This window comes from Geotrypetes seraphini, chromosome 1 (genome assembly GCF_902459505.1).
Source record: "Geotrypetes seraphini chromosome 1, aGeoSer1.1, whole genome shotgun sequence".
Taxonomy (NCBI): Eukaryota; Metazoa; Chordata; class Amphibia; order Gymnophiona; family Dermophiidae; genus Geotrypetes; species Geotrypetes seraphini.
Genome location: NC_047084.1, coordinates 159,263,613 through 159,288,830, shown reverse-complemented (window position 1 = coordinate 159,288,830; position 25,218 = coordinate 159,263,613). Strand labels below are relative to the sequence as shown.

The window sequence follows — 25,218 nt, the reverse complement described above, 5'->3', positions numbered from 1 at the left end:
CCAGAAGAGGGAGTAAGTGGGAGGAGGTTATAGCAGCATACGCGGTATACGCATGTGCGTGCTATATAAAATTTTTTTTACACAAATGGTTTGGACCCGCACGCTATATGCGTATGCGTGTTATACACGTATGCGCGTTATATGCGTGAAAATACGGTAATCTTGAAGTCTAAACAATCTTGTTTATCAAATAAATAAGTTTTCAATAATTTCCTAAATGTAAAATAAAAATTGGATTGAACAATCAACGGAATCATCCAGGAGTTCATCTTCCCCGCTTGATATGCCAATGTCCTGTCCAAGAAAGTCTTGTAACGGCAGGCCCTTGGAGTAGGGAAGAGGAACATACTAGAATTTCTGGTAAATTTTAATGAAGTGAACAGTTTCAAATAAAATGCCAAATAAGAAGGTAATAAACCAAAAAGAGCCTTATAACAGATACACCCAAATTTAAAAAGCACTCCCCTCCAAAAAAAATAAAGAGACAGGAGGGATGTCCATTTGCTGCTGCCTTAACAACCTTTTGTAGTGCATCTGGGCCATTTGGACCCTCCCACATTCCCTCCCCCGACAAAAAGGCCCCCTCCTACGACACAAAGGCCCCCACCCACCACCCCACAAAGTACACAAAAGAAGACCCTGGTGATCTGGTGGGCTGAGGCGAGTCAACTCAGAACCCCCCAGCTCAGTCACCCCCACCCTGTACTTTATCATAGAAATCCAGCAAGAGGGATGTCCAGTCACTCCTGCTGATAGGCCCTTCTCTTCAAAATGGCAGATCTTCTCCGTGTATCCTGGGATGCACTGGTTGGGGCCCTAAAACTCTGATTGGTCCTAATAGCTAAGGTCCCTCCTATGGGAGAAGCGTTAGGTATCTGGGCCAATCAGAGTCCTCTACCCCTTAGCAATCCAGGCCAGAGTTTTAGGTCCCTCTCAGTGTATCCCACAATGCACCAGGAAGGCCTGCTATTTTGAAGAGGTGCGACTTCCGGCAGGAGGGACTAAGCATCCTTCTTGCTGAATTTCTATGATGATGTATAGCGCTGTGCGTTTGAGCTGGGGGGGAGGTTTGTGAGCTGACTCCCCCTCAGACCACAAGGGCTTTCATTTGGGAACTTGGTGGGGTGGTGGGAGAGTCTTTCTTGTTGGGGGGAGGGGGCAGGTGGCCTACATGCATTGCAAAAGACTGGGTTGCCAAACCAGGAGGGAGTGGGCATCCCTCCTGTCTCTTATTTTTCAGGGGCCTTCATTGGGAGGGGGGGATTGCGGCAGTGGCTGTCATCAGGTAGCCTACGGTTGTCAGTGGGGGGGGGGGGCACTACAACTTTTTCTATAATGAGGACAGATATTTTGTGTGTGTGTGTGTAACAGAAGCACATCTGTGCCCATTAAAAAAAAAAAAATGGCAGACCTGTCGGTTTTTATGTCATTTGAGGTAACTGCTAAATTTAGTGCATGGTGAAGCGATGTTAGTACATCGATCTGTGGGCTAGTTTTAATATTAATAACTTCATTGTAATACTAATGAGGTCATTTGCATAGCAGATTTGGAGAATGTATTAACGTGCGGAAAAGTATGCAGTTGGCCACTGTGTACACTGGGTCGGCAAATTAGGTCATTGCTAAACCAGTCAAACTGGTTTAGTAACATAGAAACACAATGGCAGTAAGGCAGATAAAGGCTAAATGGCCCATCCAATCTGCCCATCCCCAGTAACCAGAGATCCCATGTGCCTATCCCAGGCTTTCTTGAAATCAGACGTAGTCTCTGTCTCCACTACCTCTACCGGGAGACTGTTCCACATCTGCCACCCTTTCTGTAAAAAAAACGTATTTCTTTAGATTACTCCTGAGCCTATCACCTCTTAACTTCATCCTATGCCTTCTCATTCCAGAGCTTCCTTTCAAATGAAAGACTCTCGATATGTGCATTTACGCCACATAGGTATTTAAAAGTGTCTATCATATCTCCCCTCTCCCGTCTTTCCATCAAAGTATATGTATTGAGATCTTGAGACGCTATTAGGATCCCTCATGGACACTGCTAGACAACACCTCAGTACAGGGAAAAAAATTATGCTCATACAACTGGACCTGACCGTTGCATTTGACCTGGTGGACCATAACGCCCTACTGCAAATTTTGGACACAATAGGTATCACAGATTAAGTATACTCATGGTTCGAAGGATTCCTAAAATCCAGAACCTACAGAATAAAATCAGATAAAGAAAAATCAGAAACTTGATCAAACCCCTGCGGCGTGCCCCAAGGATTGCTACTATCCCCTACTCTTTTCAACCTCTACACTGCCTCCCTCGGTGCCCACCTAGACTAACTAGGCCTATCTTCCTATAGTTATGCAGATGACATCACTATTCTCAAACCTTTTGATCAACCAAAGCCCTCCGTGACAGAAGCACTACACCAAACACTTGAAAACAGTAATGACTTGGATGAAAGATCACGAACTGAAACTGAACCCAGACAAAACTAAATTTATCCTCCTCGAAAATAACAAAACCCCAACCATAACCAACATAGAAATCAACGCAATTAACTACCCCATACAACCCACCCTAAAACTACTAGGAATAATAATAGACAGATGCTGCACCATGCAACCGCAAGTCAATAAAACAATACAGAAATCATTCGCAGTTATAAGAAACTTAAGACAAGTCAGAAAATTCTTTGAGAAAACACAATTTCAGCTCATAGTACAATCACTAATTCTAGGACTACTAGACTATTGCAACATCCTCTATCTCCCGTGCCCTGCTACAATAACAAAACAACTACAAACAATTCAAAACACAGCTCTAAGACTCTTCTACTCATTGAGGAAACACGACCACATCACAGAGGCATACCTCAACTCTCACTGGCTTCCAAGTCCAGCAAGAATACTATTCAAATTCTACTGTCTACTATTTAAAACTTTAAACGGAGATAGCCCAACCTACCTGAACAACCGCCTCATCCAAACCACCTCAACCAGATATAGGAAAACTCACACCCCATTCACACACCCGCCAATCAAAGAAGTTAAACGGAAAAAACTATATGATGGCCTCCTAGCTACTCAAGCAGCAAAAATAGACAACCAAATCGCCAACCTTCTGATAACGACCCAGGTTACAAAACTTTCAGAAAAGAAATAGAGTATACTTTTCAAAAAATCCCTGAAAAAGTCCTAACCTCTCAAGCTTCCTTCTTTCATCCCTATAACCTAGTGGTTTCAAACTCAAACCCTTAGTGGGGCCAAAATAGTAAATGACAATTTTGCATAAAGTAAAACTCTTTATAGTTTATAAATCTTTCTTTTAACAGTTAAAGGAAAGATTTTTAAACTATAAAAAATTTTACCTTATGCAAAATTGTCATTAACTATTTTTTTCTGCGGCCCTCCAAGTACCCTATTTTTTCTGCAGCCCTCACATTTAAAGTTTAATATCTTTCCTTTCTCAAAACTGACACATTTCAATCACTATATTGAAAATAAAATCATTTTCCCTACTTTTGTTGGCTGGTGACTTTATTTTTCTGTGCTTTTAACTGTTTCCAGGGCCTTCTTGTCCTTTGAATGTTTTTCTCTCTGTCTTCACTTTTTGCCTTGCATCCATCTTTGGCATTAATTTAATATTCAATTTTTCTGCTTTCTTTTCAAAATCTACGTTTCCATGTCTTCCCTTCCCTTCTATCTCTCTCTTCTTTCGTCCCTATTTCCATGGTCTGACATCTCTTTTCTTTCCTTTTTCTCCCTCCCTCCCTCCTTCCTTCCTTCCTTTCCCCTGGTCTGGCATTTGTCTCCTTCCCTCCCCCAACTTTTTATTTCTTTCACCCTGCCCCCTTCTTTCTTTCTCTCTCTCTCCATGCCCCCTTTCTTTCTATATGTCTGTCTTTCTCTCTCTCTCTCTCTCTGTGCCCCCTTTCTTTTTTTTTTTCTTTCTCCATGCTCGCCCTTTCTTTCTGTCTTTCTCTCTCCATGCCCCTTTCTGTCTGTGTTCCGTCTCCCTTCTTTCTTTCTGTCTCCCTGTCCCCCCCTTTCTTTATTTCTCCCTGCCCTCCCACAAGCCACCACCATTGGGGAACAGGCCGCCACTGCCGCAATCGGGGAACAGGCCAGCACCGAGGTCTTAGCTCTCCCTGCTTATCTTCCCCAGCGTGGGGCCGACCAATTCTCGCCACCCGACATAAATTCTAACGTCGGAGAGGAAGTTCCAGGCCAGCATGACTTTGGATGCCCTGGCCAGCATGAATTGGTGTCTTCCACAGTCCCTTTCCAGGGGCATGCTGCTACAAATTGCGTCTTGGGTGGTTGTGACAACAGGCACCACTCTCCTTGACTGGGGAGCCCTTTGCAACCATTGTCCCATTCAGGAGCATTGGACGCCCTCTCAAAAGACATGGTCAATCAACTGATTGGAACTGCAAGCCATTTGCTTAACTCTGGTGAAATTGCAGATGACTGGAGGGCCAAGCAGCCTGAGTCTTCTCTGACAATGCGACAGCAATGGCATATGCTAATCGCCAGGGAGGAATCAAGAGTGCTTCTCTTTTTCAGGAAGCTCGCCTGCTCTTTCCTTGGGCAGAGTGTCATCTCCAGGCCCTTTCAGCAGTGTATATGGTGGCAGTCAACAATGTTCAAGTAGACTTCCTCAACAGATAGACCTTGAATTTAGGCGGGTGGGCACTGTCCTCGGCAATGTTTCAGGCCATTGTGCAATGCTGGGGTCAGCCTCATTTTGACCTAAGGGCAATGGCAAAGAACTCAAAAGCCATCCGATTCTTTAGTTGAAGATTCGAGCCCAGAAGCAAGGGCCCTAGACAGTCTGGTACAGTTGTGACCACAGGGAGTTCTACTGTATGTTTTTCCTCCCTGGCCCATGATAGGTTGGATATTACACTGGATTGTGACTCAGGAGGGAAAAGTCAATCTGGTGGTTCCAGATTGGCCTCGCAGATCATGGTACGAAGATTGATGTGTCTTTGCTTAGGTTGCAATCTTCGGCTGAGGGCTCTTCCAGACCACCTGTCTCAGGGTTCAGTCTGTCTGGAGGATAGTTTATAGTTTATTTATATCCCGTTTTATACAAAGTGGGTCAAAACAAATACATACATAATAATAAAAAACCAACAATACATACATGACTGAATTATCATAAAAATTAAAAAAGCAACCAGTGATCAAACATACTGCATAGTTAATCATATAAAATTTTTTAACAGTCTCTTGAAATTGCTCACATTTGCATGCTGGCATATATACAATGGAAGTTTGTTCCATTCTTGGGGGCCTATTTTATAAAGTTTATTAAATATATATCAAATGTACTCATGGAAAATGAAATAACGATAAAGGAAAAACCAGGCACAATGAAATATATTGAATCATATTTAAAGAAGGAAATAAAGGGGGGAAAAATGAAATGAAGTTGGAAACACCTTCCATATTAATGAAACTTATGAAGCAGATGTAGTAAATATTAAAATTTTTACCGATAGAAGATTCTCTCCTGTTCTTTCCATGATAATAAAGCAAAGTTACTTACCTGTAACAGGTGTTTTCTAAAGACTGTAGGATAAATCAGATACAGAAGTAGATAATGACATCAGATAGTGCCAGGCTGGAGTAATTCTGAGCTCATCATCTACTAAGAAAACCCCCCTGAACATGTACACTCCTTCCTGCACAGCATGTCTCGAAGGGGTACCCAAATATATAGCTTAGCATCACCTCTTGGAGAGGTGGGAAGAAATGTATCTGATTTATCATGCTCTTTATGGAGAACACCTATTACAGGTAAACAACTTTGCTTTCTTTGTTGACCAGGATGAATCAGCTTCACAAGTGACTTCTCCCAAGCTGAGAGTTGCAAAAGAGCAATCCTGAGGGAGTACTGAGAGCAGAAGCTGCCTCAGCTGGTGAGTGAACAGAATGTATGCATTGCTTATCTGGCAAAGTTTATTATTCTGTGCTTGGCAGATGAGAGATTGTGTGGTAAATTTTCATTGCCTTAAGACAAACAAGCTAGGCTATTTGTTTTAATTACTTAGAGGAAAAGGGTTATTTCATTTCTTGATTGCCTTAAAAGAGAGATTCTTTTTGTTTTCTATCCCACCTATACCTTATACTCCACCAGTGTTAAGCATGTTTATTGATGCTATAATCCAGGGGTAGGCAATTCCAGTCCTCGAGAGCCGGAGCCAGGTCAGGTTTTCAGGATCTCCACCATGAATATGTATGAGATGTATTTACATGTACTGTCTCCTTGAGATGCAAATCTATCTCATGTATATTTATTGTGGATATCCTGAAAATCTGACCTGGCTCCGGCTCTTGAGGACTGGAATTGCCTACCCCTGTTATAATATCTTATCCCAATTAAGAGAAAAAGAGGGATATCTTTTCATAGGTGTCAACTAGAAGAAAGGGATTTACTGAAGGACATAGACTACTATATCATACATCAAATAAATTTAAAAGACTTACAATAATTATTTAAGGGTGCTGTTCTATATTTTGGAATATGAGCCTCATGGGTCAGGTGGATGTATATTGATATCAAAATTCATTCTAGATATCCAAAATTTCTTAGATGAGCTATAAGTCTTAAATAACCATGCAGTTGTATGGTGATTGCCTAATATTTTGTTGTTCAAATTGTTCTAGTGTTGATTTAATGTCTGTTATAGAATGGTTGGTTAGTATTAAATGACTTTTTAAAAATCTACCGCTCTAGATGGTTTCAATGTACATGCTGACTCAACACATCTGACATTAAATGTTCACACCTTCATTAGGTCTAGTGCCATGCATGAACATAAGCACAGCTAGTTCAGTTATCAGACAATTTGCTCAGTTGCAATAAAACCTGTTCCTTGGTCAGACCATAATTTGATAATATTGGTTTTATCTCCTCCTTCACTAGTGACCCAGGAAAGTGTTTCGTGCCCTACAGAGCTGTACTAACATATGCAGGGAGTGTGTCGTGCAAGGTTTAGAGCTAAAGCCTCAGCACCCTGAGGTTGTGGGTTTAAATCCCTTGCTGCTCCTTGTGACCCTGGGCAAGTCACTTAATCCCCTCATTGCCCCAGGTACACTAGATAGAGTTTGAGCCCACTGGGACAGATAGGGAAACATGATAAAGTACCTGAATGTAAACCACTTAGGATATAAGTGGTATATAAATAATAAAATAAATAAAAATAAAACCTAAGCGAATTTGTGCTGATTTTAAACATGCTATGGTTATATTACTTCACTGACTTGATGAGAGGATAACTCATCAAGAGTTTCCTTTTTATAGATGCTTTTAGTGAATAAATCTCAAAGATTTGGTCTTTTTCTTTACTTTCTACTTTGTATGTCATTATAAATTTTATCTGTTGCCCTTCCTATTGTTTTTTCCTTAAACGTTATTAAATTAATGTTGATTGTAACCCATTAATAATTTTCCCTCTGCTTTGAGTTTTTATGTATAAGTTAAACTATATATAAAAATGTTTGTATTTGTAATTTTTAATTTGATATGATTATTGTTTGTCTGATTTGTTCCCCATATTTGATTATTTATGAAATTGTACATCGCCTAGAAATTATGATAGGCGATTAATCAAATTATATAATAAACTTGGAAACTTATATAATAAACTTGGAAACTCTTGAAAGCTTTTCAGATACATTGTTAGTAAATAACAAAACAGCAGATCAATAAAAGACCGTCCAAATCGTTTACCATGTATAATGCCAGGACAGTCCGGCGTTCCCAGGTCATCAGAGTTATCATTTGAATCCTCCAAAACGAGAAATTTGGGGCATCTGGCTCCAGCCATTTCAGCAAAATGCACTTTAAGGCAGACAAAATCGACCATCTCAAGAAAGCCTTCGTACCCGGCTGTTGAGGATGATGAGGAGGGAGAACTCCAAAAAGGAGTACAGGAGAAAGGCGAACAGTCATCTTCCAAATTTTTCCAATAAAGGCAAACAGTCTGGTCCAAAAGGCCTGAATGGCCGGACAGGACCAAAACATATGGCGGAGAGTAGAATCTAAATGACCACATTTGTCACAAACTGAAGATGGTTTAAACTTAGCACGATAAGTCCTCCGGGGCGATACATAAAAACGAAATATCACTTTATACTGCATTTCCAAAAAATACAAATATGTCCTCAAAGCAAGCAATCTAGTCACACCAGTCAATATAATATCATCAGGTAATGCTACTTGGAGATCTTGGGCCCATGAGGTCTGGTATTTGGCATAATCAGGCAAGGGGGTCTCATCCTTCAAATAACAGTGATGAAATTTGAGGGGTACTTTCATCTGAGAACCGAAGGTATAGGCTGTAGACAGTAATTCCTGCCTACTACTTACACAAATTGTCTTTTTGAAGGGAAACCACATAATGGTGGATCTGCAAATATGCAAACCTATCTCTGCCAGTTAGGCCATAATCCCTACACAGCTGTTCAAAAGATTTCAGTGTGCCATACCTATGGACCAGATGAAACAAGTAGGTCAACCCCCTTGCCTCCCAGTGCATGAACTGCAAGCCCCCTCCCCACCATGCCAGGCAAAAAGTTCCTGTTAAATCTAATAGGCAGAAAAGGGGACTCGCGGTCACTTATGTCATGAAACCGGCACACCCATTTCCAGACCCTAAAGAGAGGCAAGCAAAAAATACAAAGCCCCAGGTGTAGGGAAGGAAATAGAATGGAGATATGCACTAATAATAATAATAACTTTATTCTTATATACCGCCATACCCATCGAGTTCTAGGCGGTTTACAACAATTAACAAATGATCTGCATTGGCAAGCTTATTTACAACATGTTACAAGCAGATTTACAAACAAATTACCTGTAGCTTTACAGTAAATTACAACAATTTACAATTTACAACAGTCAGCAATGAAGTTACCACAATTTACAGTAGTCTGCAATGAAAGGAAGATGTATAACGGTTTAACTGAAAATTGTGGGTTAGATCGGACTAGACAAGGGAAGTGGAGAGAGGGTCAAGGGGGAATCGGGTGTGGGGGGAAGGGGTTGGGGGTGGGGCCGGGGTTATGTGAGGTGAAGGGATTAAGTAGGGGTCGTGTTTGTTGAATAGGTAAGTTTTTAGTAGTTTTCTGAAGGCAAGGTAATTAGGGGCCTCGAGTATTATCTGGGCCAGCCATGGGTTCAACTTGGCTGCTTGGAAGGCGAAAGTTCTTTCGAGGGATCTTCTGAGAAGGCAGTGTTTTGGCGAGGGGAAGGAGAACAGTTGAATTCTGCGTGGTGTCCTGTTGTTGCAGTAAAGGTTGAAGTGGGTATTTATGTAACTTGGGGAAGAACCGTTAACCGATTTGTAACAAAAGCATGCAAATTTAAAAAGAACTCTAGATTCTACTGGCAGCCAGTGCAATTGGTGATAGAATGGAGTGACATGTTCCCATTTCTTTAGGCCGAAAATGAGGCGCACTGCGGTATTTTGGATTATTTTTAATCTCCTGGTAGTTTTCTTTGTAGTGTTAAGGAAGATGATGTTGCAGTAGTCGAGAGTGCTGAGGATGGAGGATTGTACGAGTAGGCGGAATGCAGTGTCATTGAAGTATTTTTTTATGGTGCGAAGTTTCCAGAGTGCCGAGAAGCTTTTCCTGGCGATGATGTCGGTATGGTTTTCTAGGGATCCCTCGGAAAACAAGAAAGTTCTAAATGTGTGTTAGTAAAATCAGTCTTGCCCCAAAACTAACCATTAATAAGGTGCATGCCACAGCCAATGGTAAGATAATGAAGGTTAAGCAAGCCCAAACCCCCTTTATAAAGAAGGTGTGTTGCCTGTAGATAAGAAAGCCGGGCACGATGACCCCTCCACAGAAAGTGTTGAATGGAACACATATAGTTGGTCTCATCACAATGCAGCAAATACATAGAGCCATGAGGGAATCACAATCATATTAAGTAAAGCAACTCTGCCTAAGAGAGAGAGGGGGAATGCCTGCCACATGCGCAACTTAGTAGACAAAACTTGAAGCAGAGGCCCCACATTGATAGCATATAAAGTGGAAAGATCAGAAGGGATAAAGACGCCTAGGTACTTGAAAGAAACATCTGCCCATTGTAGGGGGAAGACACCTCCCCACTGAGTGCGGATAGAAGGGTGGGATGGTAAGGCGACTTATTAATTCATATTAATAACCAAACTCGAATAGAACCCATATTCAGCTATGAGATCGAGAGCCACCGGAAGAGAGCGAACAGGGTTTGTGAGAATGAGCATTAAATCATCAGCGAATGCCAATGTTTTAAGTTCCTGCCCAGCCAGACGCAACCCTCCAACCTCCTCAAATTGCCTCAAAGTACACAACAGCGGAGACAAGGGGCAGCTCTGACACGTACCCCGTCAAATGGAAAACGTCTCTGAATGAGTCCCATTCACCAATAATGAAGCCATGGGGTTTGCGTAGAGCGAACCAAGCGTAGCACGATAAAACCCAGAGACACCTATATTATCCAACGTTTGGTAAAGATAAGACCACGAGACATTATCAAATGCTTTGGCCGAATCCAAACTAACAAACAATGTCGGAATCTCGGCATGTTGTTCATGAGCCAGGGCAAGCAGAATCTTAAGAACATTCAATACCGATTGATGGATCCCTATGGATCAGAGTGGGCTTGTGAGAAAGAAGTCTATCCACAAGGATACAAGAGAAGAGCTTAAGAGCCACCTTGATCAGCAAGATTGGCTGATAGGAGCCAGGGAGATCAGCTGCTTTGCCCAGTTTGGGAAGAATAGCTATAGAGGCTTCATTAGAAAAGCGCAGAAAAGAACCCTGTACTGTGACATTATAATAGGCAATCAAGGGACTTCAAAGCTGAGCCTCCAAAATACGATGGAATTCCCCAGAAAACCTGTCGGGGCCCAGAGCAGTGCCAATCCTGCTGGCCTTAATTGCCCGTTGTAGCTCAATCGCCTGCAAAGGCCTATTAAGTTGGTCAATATCAGCCTTCTGCAAACGCGGCATCCCCAAAGAAGCTAAATAGTCATTCACCATCTCAACTGGGGAAGGAGGGGTGGTATCATATTGGGAAGCAAAATGGTCCCGTAATACACGAGCAATGTCCTCATTGCGAGAGACTACCTGGCCCCCAGGGGCATGTATGGCCAGAATAGGCTGCTTTCCTGTATGTTTATCAACTAATTTGGCCAACAATTTACCTGGCTTATTGCCATAGCGCTAAAAATTTTATTTATGATAGGAGTGAAGTAAAGAATTAAGAGCTGCCTGCACTCACAAATACTGCTCCCTAGTGACTGCCGACGGCCAGGCCTTTTGCGCCCTCTTTGCTACCCTCAATGCCTTTTCCAAAGTAATAATCGCTTTATTAAGCCTCCGAAGTCTAGTACAGGTGTAAGCTAGAATGTGGCCCCTGAGGACTAACTTAGCCGTCTCCCAGAGCAATGTTAACATTTATAATGTGAAGTAAAATTTCTATGATCTCAAACAATCAGCCGCATTTCTAGACAGTAAGGGGTCCTTTTACGAAATACTAAATGCTAAGATGCCCATTGTATTCCTATGGGCCTCCTTTCATTTAGCATGTGCTAATTGTTAGCACATGCTAAATCAGTTAGTGTACCTTAGTAAAAGGACCTCTAAGTATTTCTCGAAAGTATATTGGGCTGTTGTGTTAATGGATACTTTCAGCCTGTTTCTGTGATATTAAATATTGTCAATCATTTTCTTATTAGTCCTCCATTATTGCTGATGTCTCCTGTAGAACCAGTTATTGTTTATTTCATGATCTTTGTCATTTCGTTTGTTTCTTATGGTCTTCTCTTATTTCTGCAATAAGTTATTTACTCTCACAAACCCATTCCTTCTCCATAACATACCTATCAGTATGGAATCCTCAATTAAAATTTTGGGGGTAATATTCGATGAAAACCTCTCTTACCACGAACATGTTTCTTCTATCATCAAAAACTGTTTCTTTAAACTACGTCAGATTAGAGCCATTGCCAAATTCCTTTATCCTTCCTCTTTAAAAATCCTAATACATTCATTTATCATCGCAAAAATTGATTACTGTAATGCTCTATTCTTAAACATTACCCAAAAAGAAAAAAGGAGACTCCAAATCGTCCAAAACACGGCAATAAAACTTATCTATAACAGCAAAAAATTCGATCACGTATCACCTTTATTGATAGATGCACATTGGTTACCTGTTAACCATAGGATCCTGTATAAATTGATGTTCTTAATTTTTAAAACCCTCAAATCTAGTGAACCACTATTCATATCTAAATCATTGATCCCATACAATCCCCAAAGATCTTTACGTTCATCTGAGTTAAACCTACTATCAGTCCCTTCTTTAAAAGTTATCGGAACGAGAAGAGCGGACATCTTTACTGTCGCAGGTCCAAAATGGTGGAACTCTCTTCCCCAATACATTAGAATAGAACAAGATATTTCAACCTTTAAAAAACTATTAAAATCTTATTTGTTTAAGGATGCCTACGACCTTTAATAATTCTAAATTATTTATTTTGTTTTAATTAATATTCACAAAAGTGCTTTGTAATTTTTACCCTACCTTTTGTTTTTTCCTTTTTCCCATTCCCTTATTGTAACTACACCCCCTTTCCTTCTTTTCATGTTAGTTATTATTGGTTTAATAAGTTTAAAGTTGTTTTATTATATTATGTACATCGCTTAGAATATTTGTAATAGGCGATCCATCAAGAGTTAAATAAACTTGAAACTTGAAACTTGAATTATTATTAAAAATTGCTGTATATTAAAAAAAATTGCTATATACAAAGATAAGGTTAACCATCAAGTTTATTTCCACACTCATTTATAAAAAGATTGTAGCATTAAAATGTTGAAGAATTGTTCAGTTGATGCAAAAGTGGAATTGGATTCCTTCCTAATAGATTATCAAGAGTATACAGCTGGCCAATAATTTGTTTTATTAACAAAATTTGTTCAGCTCTCTTGTCAGTTTTAAACAGTGTAAAAGGTACCTAATATGGTAGGAGATCAGTCTACTAAAGTCTTAAGAAGCCACAAAAAAATTGCAATTTCATTCTAAGACAGTGGTTTTCAACCAGTTTGCCCAGGACACACTGGTGTGCCAGCAAAATTTTGGCATAGACAGTAAGGGGGAAATTCTAAAACTGGTGCCTAAACGTAGGCACCCTACTGATGCCTAAATTAATTGAAAATGACAAAAAATGGCAAGGTTGAGGCGCCTAAATAAAAGGTGCCAGAATTGCACCTATGTAGGCACTTAAGTCTGCCTAACGCCAAAGCTGGCATGGCCAACATTGGAAGTGGCATTAGGCGGCCTTAAGCACTTACATAGGGTCTATTCACACTTTATTATGTGCTTTATTATGGAATAATTAACATGACAGCTGAGGTTGCTTTCTGATATTCAAAAATTTAAGAAACTATTGAAAACAATTTTTGTTTGTGGAAGTATTCTCTTGCTTGATCTAGGATCTCGATTGAAGATGTTTTAGATATGTTTGTTTACTTATTTGTATGTTTTGGCTATATGATTATTATGTTTCTAGCTTTGTAAACCACTTAGGTGTAGGCCAGTGTTTCTCAACTCAGTCCTGGAGTACCCCCTTACCAGTCAGGTTTTCAGAATATCTACAATGAATATGCATGAAAGAAATGTGCATATAATGGAGGCAGTGTATGCAAATCAAGTTTATGCATATTCATTGTAGATATCCTGAAAACCTGACTGGCAAGGAAGTACTCCAGGACCGAGTTGAGAAACACTGGTCTAAGCGAATTAGAAATGTTTGTTTTTTTTTTTTTCAGTTCAAAAAATTTTTTATTGGTTTTTGGAAAACATAAAAAAAAAAACTGAAGTACAAAAAGAAGAGCTTCCAAGGAAGCACAGGTTATAAACCGGGTGATGACACCCATCCAGTATATTCAATTACATAATAAGTGGCAATAACAAGATAAATGAACAGTAAACAGTATATCAATCATGTTAGTATGCACATCATAAAAGCCTATAAGAACGAGGAACAAGCTTCGTATGGGATAGTGAAGGGAGTAAATCGAGAGAGATAAGATACAATATAGTCCACGCTAAAACAGTGCACATGTGACTGTATATCGTCAGCAGACAATGACAAAATAGTATGAAATAAAATAAAGAGAAAATAAAGGAAAGATCAAACCAGAATACTATAGGTAAATGATCCGGTTTATGGTCAAGGGTCTAAGTGCTGATGTTTGCCAGAATCGACCAAGTTTTATCAAAAGTCGCTCTAGATTTATGGCGGTCAGCCATATGTCGTTCAAATTTATTGTGGAGGCACATTGAATTCCACCATTGGTTATAATCTAATTTAGTAAAATCTTTCCAATTATGTAAAATAAGTTGAATGGCTAGAATTAATAAAAGGGTAAAAAGGCGGTCATGATACACAGATAGATGGGCAGTGAGTGCCGAGGAACCCAGAATCAAAATATCAAATGAGAAAGGATCAGTGATAGAGAAAATTTTAGAAATCGTGTGCCAGATCGAATTCCAGAAAATCTGCAAATGGGGGCAATCATAGAGCATATGCCGCAAGGAGCCTTCAGATGCTTTGCAAGACCAGCAAGAGTTAACTGAGGACTTCATTATTTTGGCTGATTTAATAGGAGTCCAGAAGGCTCTATGATAGAGGAAAAGAGCTGTTTGTCTATGAGAGGCTGAGTGAAGGGATTTAAATAATCTGGGCCATAACGCCAACCATAATTGCTCGGTAATAGGGGATTGCAACATCGGATCCCATTTAGAGATGGATTCGATGAGGAAAGGATATGATTTTGCCTGCATATACTTGTACCAATTTGAAGATTGACCTTTGGAAGCAGAGAAAAGTTGTATCTTTGAGTGGAGGTCAGGAGTAGTATGCAAGGATGCGGGAGATGAGAACCTCGCAGTAAGACAATGATGCAGCTGAATCCAATTAAAATATTGGGTGGGAGGGATATGGAATTTTGCCATAATGTCCGAGAAGGTAATCCATTTATTCGCATTGATAAGATGCGCAATAGTACAGAGACCTTGCTGTTGCCAAGATTTCCAAAGTACCACGGAATTGTCAATTTTAAGTTTGGGATTATGCCAAATAGGTGCCGCTAATGAATCAGCTAATTTGTTCTCTGAGATGGAGTCAATATGGTTAAGTGTTTGCCAAGTACTATGTAAAATCGGATTGCGTTTGGCCTCTGAAGGCAGAGGAATGGCAGGTGCATGTTGCATGACGTACGGATCGAGTAAAGAATGCTCTAAGGATAACCACGTGGGCGGTGTGCTTATGAGGAAAAGATTAGACCATAGGGAGCCTTGAGATAATAGAAAAGCATAATGGTATTCCCGAAAGCTAGGGAAGTTGACACCTCCCTGGTCCCGAGGACACTTTAATTTACGCAAGGCAATCCGGGGCTGTTTGTTGTGCCACAAGAAGGAAGAAAGGAGACGCTCAATACGAGAATAGACGGAGGGAGAAAAAAGACATGGAAGCATACTGAGAACATAATTTATTTTGGGAGTTATCATCATTCGTATTGTAGAAAGTCTACCCCACCAGGAGAGGTTGAGGGGGGACCATTTGGAAGTACAAGTGTGAATGATAGAGAAGATGAAATCAGAATTAAGTTTCAATGTGGATTCGAGAGTAGGACCAAAGAATAAACCAAGGTATTTAATTTTGGTAGGGGACCATATGAAACCAGAGTTAATTGCATCAGTTTGGACATCGATGCAATTTAGTGGAAGTATTTCTGATTTAGTTATGTTTAGCTTATAGCCAGATATGGCTGAGTACTGTCTAATTTGTTCAAGAACAGGAGAAAGAGAGTCCGGGGTGATGTAGAGCAGGATATCGTCTGCATAGGCCGAGAGTTTAACTGAAAATTGGTCAGACTGGAAGCCATTAATTCTATGGTCGTGTCTGATAGCCGCTAATAACGGCTCCAGAGCTAGATTAAAAAGTAATGGGGATAGGGGACATCCTTGTCTGGTGCCACGGGATGGATAGAAAGGTTGCGAGGTACGGCCATTAATCATAATCCGAGTCGTCGGGTGGGAATATAGAACTTTGATCATATCAATAAAAGGATCTGGGAATCCATACCAACGGAGAATATGAAAAAGAAAATGCCATTCTAGGCGATCAAAGGCCTTTTCAGCATCGAGGGCCATAATCAAGAGTCTGTCTGGATGAGATGTAGTGTGGTGGATGATATGTGACAAAAGGCGGGTATTATTGGAGGAGTATCTGTTATGGATAAAGCCAGATTGATCAGGGGAGATAAGAGATGGAAGAACAGATTGGAGCCGGGTAGCAAAAATTTTAGCAAAGATTTTAGCATCCACATTAATTAGAGAGATAGGTCTATAGTTTTTGACATCTTGGGGGTCTTTGCCGGGTTTGGGAAACACAATAAGGGTAGCCTCTGTAAAGGAGCCTGAAGAATCGCCCTGATTGCAGAGAAACTGAAAGAAAGATAGCAAATGTGGAAGCAGAGTAGGAAGAAAGGCCTTGTAAAACTCAACAGTAATGCCATCGGGGCCTGGTGATTTATTCGAATTTAGAGAGTTAATGGCGTCCTGGAGTTCCTGAGCAGAGAAGGAAGAGGAGAGAGGAGATGTCTCGGTAGGTAAGAGTGAAGGATGGGGAAAAGATAAAAATGAGGTAAGCTGAGGAATAGAGGGGGAGGTTTCTGATGAATATAGTTGTTGATAAAAATCATGGAAGGCAGAAGAGATGGAGGAATAGTCTGTAGATAACTGCCCAGATACATCTTTAATAGAAGATATGGTAATCTTATCTTGAGATTTTTTCAGATAGTTTGCAAGTAGATGACCCAGTTTATTATTGTCGGCGTAATATGTGGATGCTTGAACAAAAACAGAGTTGGCAGCAGAGGAGCTTAAAAGAGAGTTGTATTGCAATTTAAGATTGCGAAGATCAGTTAGAGCTTGTATATTAGATGTATCAGAGATATGGATGGACTCAGCCAAACGAATGCGGGATTCCAGATCCCGTTGTGCAGTTTTCTGAGAAGAATGAAGTTTGGCTGAGAATTGAATAATAGTGCCACGAATAAATGCCTTAAAGGCGTCCCAGGTAACAATCCAATTAGTATGTGTGGGAATGTTGAATTTGAAAAATTCTTCAATGGCAGCACTAATGCAATCCGAAAAATGGTCCTCAGCAAGGAGTGAGGAATTAAACCGCCATTGCTTACTGCGAGGTTCTAGGGAGAAATGTGTGCAATTTATTGTAATGGCAGCATGATCTGAAACAGTTATGGAGTGAATGTCAGATGAAAGAATGTGTGTTAAGATAGATGTGCTGACAAGGAAATAATCAATCCTGGAGTATGTGGCATGGGGGGCAGAAAAGAATGTAAATTGTTCATCATCCCTATGGTGGATTCTCCAAGGATCTGTTAGTTGTAACTGAGTCATAATATCATGCAATGCATACCATGATTTTGATTTTTTATAGGGGGCGTGCAATTAATTAGAAATGTTTTAAATAAATAGACAGGTGCAAGAAATGTGGGCCCGGAAAACCCTGGCCTACATTTCTGGCACCTATTTTTGCTGGGGGATTGCAACAGTAGTCTGCAGCCTGCCATCAGCTGTTCGCGGCAGAGGAATCCCTGATCAGCTGAACTGGCAACACTCCCTGAAACTGTGACTTTGAGGAGTCCTGATGGCTCATCTGATCGGGGATTCTCCTGCTGTGATAGCTGAATCGGCAGGAGATCTCCAATTCCTCTCTCTCTTCTTCCCTCGCTCCCTTCCACTCACCGACTGACTGATTTTCCCACTCCCATACCCAAAATTGGCAGGAGGGAGGCCCACTTCCTCCTGCCTGAGGACACCCCTCACATACCTAAAATTAGTAGAGGGATGCCCACTGCCTCCTGCCTGAGGATACCCCTCACACCCGAAATTGGCAGGAGAGATGCCCACTTCCTTCTGCCTGAATGACCCCCCATACCTTGTCTAGAAGACTGGCAAGGGGGGATGTCCACTCCCTCCTGCCAGCAGGCTCGCTTCTTCAAAATGGTGGGTCTTCCCCTTCCTGGTGCACCCTTGGTTTCACTGGGAGGGGCCTAAGATTCTAATTGGCTCAGGCACCTAAGGCCCCTTCCATAGGTGTGAGACAGTTGCATAGGAACTTGCATGCATACTCTGAGAAAGATGTTTCATGCTAATTTATTCTGCTTTCTGTGGAGAACCCGTAATTACTTTATTATAATTTGATTATTTGGAAATGGATGAAGCAACTAGATGAGGCATAATTGGGCAAAAAAAATTCTGACCATCGGAGGAGGATGATAGAATGTGTTTTCTGTAATTGCTCTCAAAATATGTTCTTGAAAGCAACAAGGCAATTGAATATTTTTTAACATTGGGTTTTGACATAAAATCATATTTAAGGTTTCTTGATCCCTTGTGTCTCATTCTGTTAAGGATTGAATTTCTATTTATATTAATACAACCAGGTTGAAATTTGCTAAGCTTTAATTTAATTGTTACCGTTTATTGAGCTAATTAGCTGCCTTTATAAAGAGATTCACCTAAGGCACTGTTTTCATCATGGGCTTTTTCTAGTAGAAGATAATTTAACACTGAGAATAAATATGAAATGTAATACCTACCCTTCTTATTAGGGGACTCGGTCTTGCCTATAGATGTTACTGAGAACTGGAGACAACCCTAGGAGGCTTACATTTGGAGGCCAGGAACTTATTTTGTAGTTTTTTTTTTATTTAGAAAGGAGTCCAATATCATATTCTCCATCACAAAGGTGTTTTTTTCCCTTAATCTCTTTAGGAAATTAAATTTTTGATTAGTCCTACTTAAATGTACACTTACAATATTTATTCATTTTTCTATACTATTCTCCCAGGAGAGCTCAGAACAGCTTACATGAATACTCAAGCATTTTTCCCTTTCTGTCCTGGTGGGCTCATTATCTATCTAATGTACCTGGGGCAATGGGGGGGGGGATTAAGTGACTTGCCCAGGGTCACAAGGAGCAGCGTGGGTTTGAACTCACAACCCCAGGGAGCTGAGGCTGTAGCTTTAACCACTGCACGACACTATGATCACCTTTAATAATCTAGAACTGATTTATTTGAATTTGGTTTGTTAAAGATATATGATAGAGCCATTATGGGTTAGTCACAGTATACCCTTGTTTTCTATTTGACAGTTTGTGCGGTGGCAGTAAGAAATTGCTTGGAATGTCAGCATCATTTGCAGATGAAATTAGGTGGGGAATGTGCAACAGGCCAGAAAGCAGCACAGAGCTTGATTGGGACTGGAAAATCTACAACAAAGGCAAGTGTACAACATAAAAATCATATGTTCTCTGTATTCCATGCTCTATAGATTTTTTTTTTCACTGTTAGCATGCACATGGGGCATAAAGCAAGATATTCTGGCTTATGACAGGAATCCTAAATTGCTTATTCAGAGCCATCAATCTAACATTCAAATATGCAAACTCCTCAGACTTTAACTTTGAAGATTTTGTAAATCTCTTAGTTTGTTTTTTTTTAACTTGTGCTTTTTCATTCTAGCCATGTCCTTACTATAGATATCATTAGCTATGTTCCCTCTAAACTGAGCACATGAACAATTGCTTATATGTTCTAGGAGTGTCGTTCACAGATTTTACGTGGTTGCTCTCAAAAATACTTGCAAATCTAGAAAACTGTTGGTTTTTAGAACTTGTTGCTCACACAAAAATTAATTTTAGCACTTGTCACACACATGAGCAAAAATTTGCACGCACTCACCCAATCCTTAGAAGGAGCATTGGTCATTAGTATTTTAGCTAGGTATTTCTTGAAATTGGAATTTGGAGAAGTGACAGCAGTCAAGGATTGTGCTGTTCAGTTTTTCAGAAGTGTAATCTTGTAAAATGTATTTAATTGGTGGTTTCTCTCTTCTAGGGTCCGATTGACATAGTGGTAGGTGTCATTTCTCCAGTTCGTGACTTTGACAGGCTTCTGCAGGACATGGATATAAACCGACTCAGAGCTGTAGTCTTCAGAGATATAGTGAGTTTTTAATGTATACCATTGCCATAATAAGGGATGTGAATTGTTCCACCTTTCTTTATATGAATACACAGGCCCATATTCTATAAACGCTGTTTAACCCTTTCAGGACCATAAGGATCATAGGCCAATTTTTGTGGTTTTGACGACATTTTTATGGTAAAAAGGGCTTGCAGATGCCAAAAAATTAATTTTTTTTGTGAAATATCATTATTTTTATTTAAAAAAATCACACTTCTGGCTTATGGACAGTGTGGCAAGTGAATCTTCTCGTCAATCTGGCAACGACGCTAATGAATGAATGTCGGAACCAGTTTGTTTACATAAAGGCAGTATCATATGGAATCCGTACATATCAAATTTAGAACTGTAGACTATCCCAATCAAAATTTATAGGATTTTAAAGTTATGGGACAAATATGTCCCTTGGTCCTGAAAGGGTTAAAAGCAGACTTCAAAGAAAATTCAAGTTGCCTACTAGAGCTTAAAAAATGGCACTGGAATCGCACCTTCAGAGGTGCAATTCACTTAAAAGGTAGGCGCCAAAAATTTAGGCCTTGAAAACTCTGACCTACATTTCCACCGCCTGCCTTTCTCAAAGGTGTGATTCAATCTGTAAATGGCACTGTCTTATGATTGTCTTGTGATCAGCAGCCGCTGACAACATCGCAGTTTACAGAATCTGGGCCTTATTTTTTTTTTTTACTCATTTTGTAGGCAAGCTGACAGTATGAAGCATTGGAATCTGAACAAGGTAGATTGAATCATGTATTTAAGGGCATATTGGGTACAGGAAGAAGATACAGTAGAAGAATGTACTGCCACTATTAATTTCTACTAGATGTGCACAGTTTTAAATTTCTAAAAAAATAGAAAGGGCGGTGATGGAACTGGAATATTTATTTATTAATTTAATCTATATACTGCCTAGAAGGAAGGAATATCATGTGGTATTCAAGACCCATGTTCCATTCCTTGACTTTGCAAATGAAGAGTTAATGGGTCTTAACGCCACTTGTTTCAGGAGGCTTCTTCTAATTTTGCTTTATTATTTTTGCTGCACCACTATTTGAAAAGTGTGCTTTCCTTTTCTGCCAAAAGAATTCATAATATCAAATACCTCATAATTACATCCTTTAAACATTTATACTCTTACCTTTCTTTTCACAACATTACAATTCTTTATGGGACTTTAGTAAAATTGAGCATTTATAAAGAACTGTAGTGTTGTGAAATGAAAGGTAAGGGTATAAATGTTTAAAGGCACCATTTAACTCTTATAACAGTCACCCTGACCTCACCCATATTAGCTTGTAGAGGGGAGGTGGGTACAAAGTTGTTGTTGCTGTGCAGAAACCTAAGCTGGCTCCCAATCCAGTACTACTACTAATTATTTCTAGAGAGCTACCAGATGTATGCAGCACTGTACAGAGTCGCAAAGGAGACAAGCCCTGCTCAAATAAGCTTACAATTAGGGTAGAGGTTACATTTAGAGGGAATGGTTAAATTGCTAGCTATGGTGGTGAGCAGAGGGCTGATGGGAGTAGGGTTATGAATTGAAGGCTGTCTCAAAAAAGTGGATTTTCAGACTACTTTTGAATAAGGGAAGGGGGCATGGCGGATGGACTCAGATAGTTTATTTCAGACAAACGGAGTAAGAACATAATAGCCATACTGAGTCAGACCACTGGTCCATCTAGCCCAGTGGTCTCAAACTTGCGGCCCGGGGGCCACATGTGGCCCACCAGGTACTATTTTGAGGCCCTCGGTATGTTTATCTTAATCACAAAAGTAAAATGAAAGTTTCTTGATCATATGTCTCTTTAGCTATAAATTACAATATTATTATTAAGACTTAGCCAAAAGGAAAGATTTATAAACTATAAAGAGTTTTACCACATGCAAAATTGTCATTTCTTTAATAAGACATTAACTATTTTTTCTGAGGCCCTTCAAGTACCTACAAATCCAAAATGTGGCCCTGCAAAGGGTTTGAGTTTGAGACCACTAATCTAGCCCAGTATCCTGTTTCCACAGTGGACAATTGAGGTTACAAGTACCTGGCAGAAACCCAAATATTAGCACTGTTCTATGCTACCGATTAGAGAATGACACGGGGTCAATTTGTCCCCGCCCCCGCCAATTTTGTCACTGTCCCTGTCCTGTTCCTGTAAGCTCTGCCTTATCTGCACAAGCTTTGAACACTTATGATTTTAAAGTGTTTGAGGCTTGTGCAGTTGAGGATGGAGCTTGCAGGAATAGGGCATGGATGCGAAAATCAGTTCCCATGGGGGCGGGGAAAAATTTCTCCCCGTATCATTCTCTGCTACTGATTCCAGAATAAGTGGCTTCTCCCATGTCTATCTCAATAGCAGATTATTGATGCTTCCTCCAGGAATTTGTACAAACCTCTTTTAAACTCAACTATGCTAACTGCTTTTACTACATCCTCTGGCAACGAGTTCCAGAGCTTAACTATTCTTCGAGTGAAATAATATTTCCTCCTGTTTGTTTTAAAGTATTTCTGTGCAACTTCATTAAGCGTTCACTTACCTGGCAGTGGGGGATACGCGCGGGCGGGTCTCCCACACCCTTCCTTCAGCAGCATGCTTCTGTCCGCTGAACACGCGCTCAGGAAGTTCCTATCTGCTCCACCCATTTTGACACATTTGTGTCAGAGGGCCTTACAAGCAATAGACTCGCAGGCTCTGTGTCAGTTAAGCTAGTGCTAGTGCCAGGCCTTATATAGACTCCAGGCTCAATGACAGGCAGCGAGAGGGTGGTTAGCCGGAGTAGCCCCACAGTCTGGGCAACTCCAAACTAACTCCAGCGATGAAGAGCCCTCCGTCTTCTGCCACCCTCCTGCTGCCTGTCAGGGAGTCTGGAGTCTATACAAGGCCCGGCACTGGCACTAGTTTAACTGACGCAGAGCCTTCGAGTCTGTCCGCTCGTGAGGCCCTGTTGATACTGCCAGTCTGAGCGTGTGAACATGAAGGCTCTTCGTTGAAGTTAGCGCCATTGCCGGACCCTACGTGGAATCCAGATTCCAGGTCAGGCAGTGGTAGGGTGAAAAGAAGGAGGAAGGTTAGAAGAGGAGAAACCCTTGACTTACTGGGGGGGGGGGAGAGAAGATGTTGGACTGAGGGATGTGGGAAATGTAGAGAGTTGGTAAGGCTGGCTGGTTGGCTGGCTGGATGGGTGTGGAGAAATGCTGGACATGGATGGAGGAGGAGGGGAGAAGGGATATGTTTCTTATGGGTTGGAGAGGAAGGGAAAAAAGAGGAGGAAATACACATGGATGGAGGAGAGGGAAGGAGAACTGAAGAGAAAAGGGAAGATATGCACATGGATGAAGAGGAAAAGAAGAGAGAGGAAGAAAGTGCACATGGATAAAGTGGAATGGAAGGAAAAAGAGAGAGGAGATGCACATAGCTGGAAGGGAAAAGAAGAGGAAAAAAGACGCTTGTGGATAGAAGAAAGGAGGGACATGAACTTGGGTCACGGGAGAGAGGGAGAATTGTTTGGCATGAGTGTGTGAGTGAGAGGGAAAAAGATGGTGCACATGGGAAAGGAAGAAAGATGAAAATTGTTGGGCATAGAGAGGAGTGAGGTAGAGATGCATGGGGAAGAGAAGGATGAGAGGGAGAAATCTTGGATATGGTGGTGGAGAGGGAACAGTGAAACAGATTGAAAGGGATATAGTAGCGTAGGGAATGCAGGGAGAAAATAAATATAATTTTTTTTTTCTACATTTGTTGTCTGGTTTCTTTTTTCCTCATCTTCTTCTCATTCAATTCCTTCCATCCACACTGTGCCTTCTCTCTGCCTCTTCCATTTGCTCTGTTACTGTGCCTCTCTTCCCCCCCCCTCATTGGTCTGGCATCCATCTTCCCTCTGCTCCCCCCCATAGTCTGGTATCTCTGTCTTCTTTCCAACTCTCTCTTTCCCATTTCCCTTCAGCATCTGTTCCTTTCCACCACCCCCTCCTCCACTCCCTTCAGCGTATGTCCCTTTCCACCCCCTTCCCTCTTTCCATCCCCTTCAGCACTCCTTGCATGGTCTGTGCATCTCCCTCCCTTCCCTTTACCTTCGTGGCGCATTTTATTTTAATTTGTTCAAGCATCCCAAACCTGAAGTCGTGTGCATTTGCAAAAGCTTCTCCTCTGATGGAACCGAAAGTTGTGTCAGAGGAGAAGCTTCTGCAGACGCACGCGACTCCAGGTACGGGCTGCTTGAACAAATTAAATTAAAACACGCCACAAAGGTAAGGGGAAGGGAAGGAGGGAGATAGATGCGGTGGCGATCATAGAAACATAGAAACATAGAAATAGACGGCAGATAAGGGCCCACGGCCCATCTAGTCTGCCCACCTTAATGTCCCTCCCCTACCTTTGCCCTGTGAATAGATCCCATGTGCCGATCGGTAGGTAGGAAGGAGGGAGGGGGGTTGCATGTGCTCGGTGACTGCGCGCATTCCCTCCCTTAACTGTGGAGACAAGATCATTCACCACTCCACGGGGCAGTAGATGGCTTTGTCCCCGTACCCACGATGAGCACTTTCTTTTCCCCTACTGATTTGGCAGGTTACCCGCGGTTACCGGCAGCTAGCCGCGGGTAACAGCCACCATGTCATTCTCTATTCTGCATTATGCTCACGAGCACAGATGGGAGTGATGACCTTAAGGTGGCAAAACAGGTCAAAAAGTTGACGGCAAAAACTAGAAGGATGTTAGGGAGCATAGGGAGAGGTATGGCCAGTAGGAAAAAGGAGATATCGATGCCCCTGTATAAGACTCTGGTGAGACCTCATTTAGATTATTATGTACAATGTTAGAGGCTGCACCTTCAAAAAGATATAGACAGGATGGAGTCGGTCCAGAGAAAGGTTACTAAAATGGCCATTGGTCTTTATCATATCCGGAGGCTGTTATAGGGGAAAACACCCTCCAGGGATTCAAAACAAAGTTAGATAAGTTTCTGCTGAACCAGAACGTACGCAGGTAAGGCTAGTCTCAGTTAGGGCACTGGTCTTTGACCTAAGGGCCGCCACATGAGCAGACTGCTGGGTACGATGGACCACTGGTCTGACCCAGCAGTGGC

The 25,218-nt window shown here is 41.2% G+C and overlaps 1 protein-coding gene across 7 annotated transcripts in view; it reads left to right on the top strand.

The window, feature by feature from the left end:
- The window catches only part of LRBA (LPS responsive beige-like anchor protein), a 1,301,884-nt gene that overhangs the window by 240,527 nt on the left and 1,036,139 nt on the right, over positions 1-25,218 (top strand). For all 7 annotated transcript variants that reach the window (XM_033940548.1, XM_033940584.1, XM_033940558.1 and 4 more), the window contains exons 27-28: positions 19,266-19,393; positions 20,011-20,118. In XM_033940548.1, the coding sequence (XP_033796439.1) occupies positions 19,266-19,393; positions 20,011-20,118 (236 nt within the window). The remainder of the gene's footprint in view (positions 1-19,265; positions 19,394-20,010; positions 20,119-25,218) is intronic.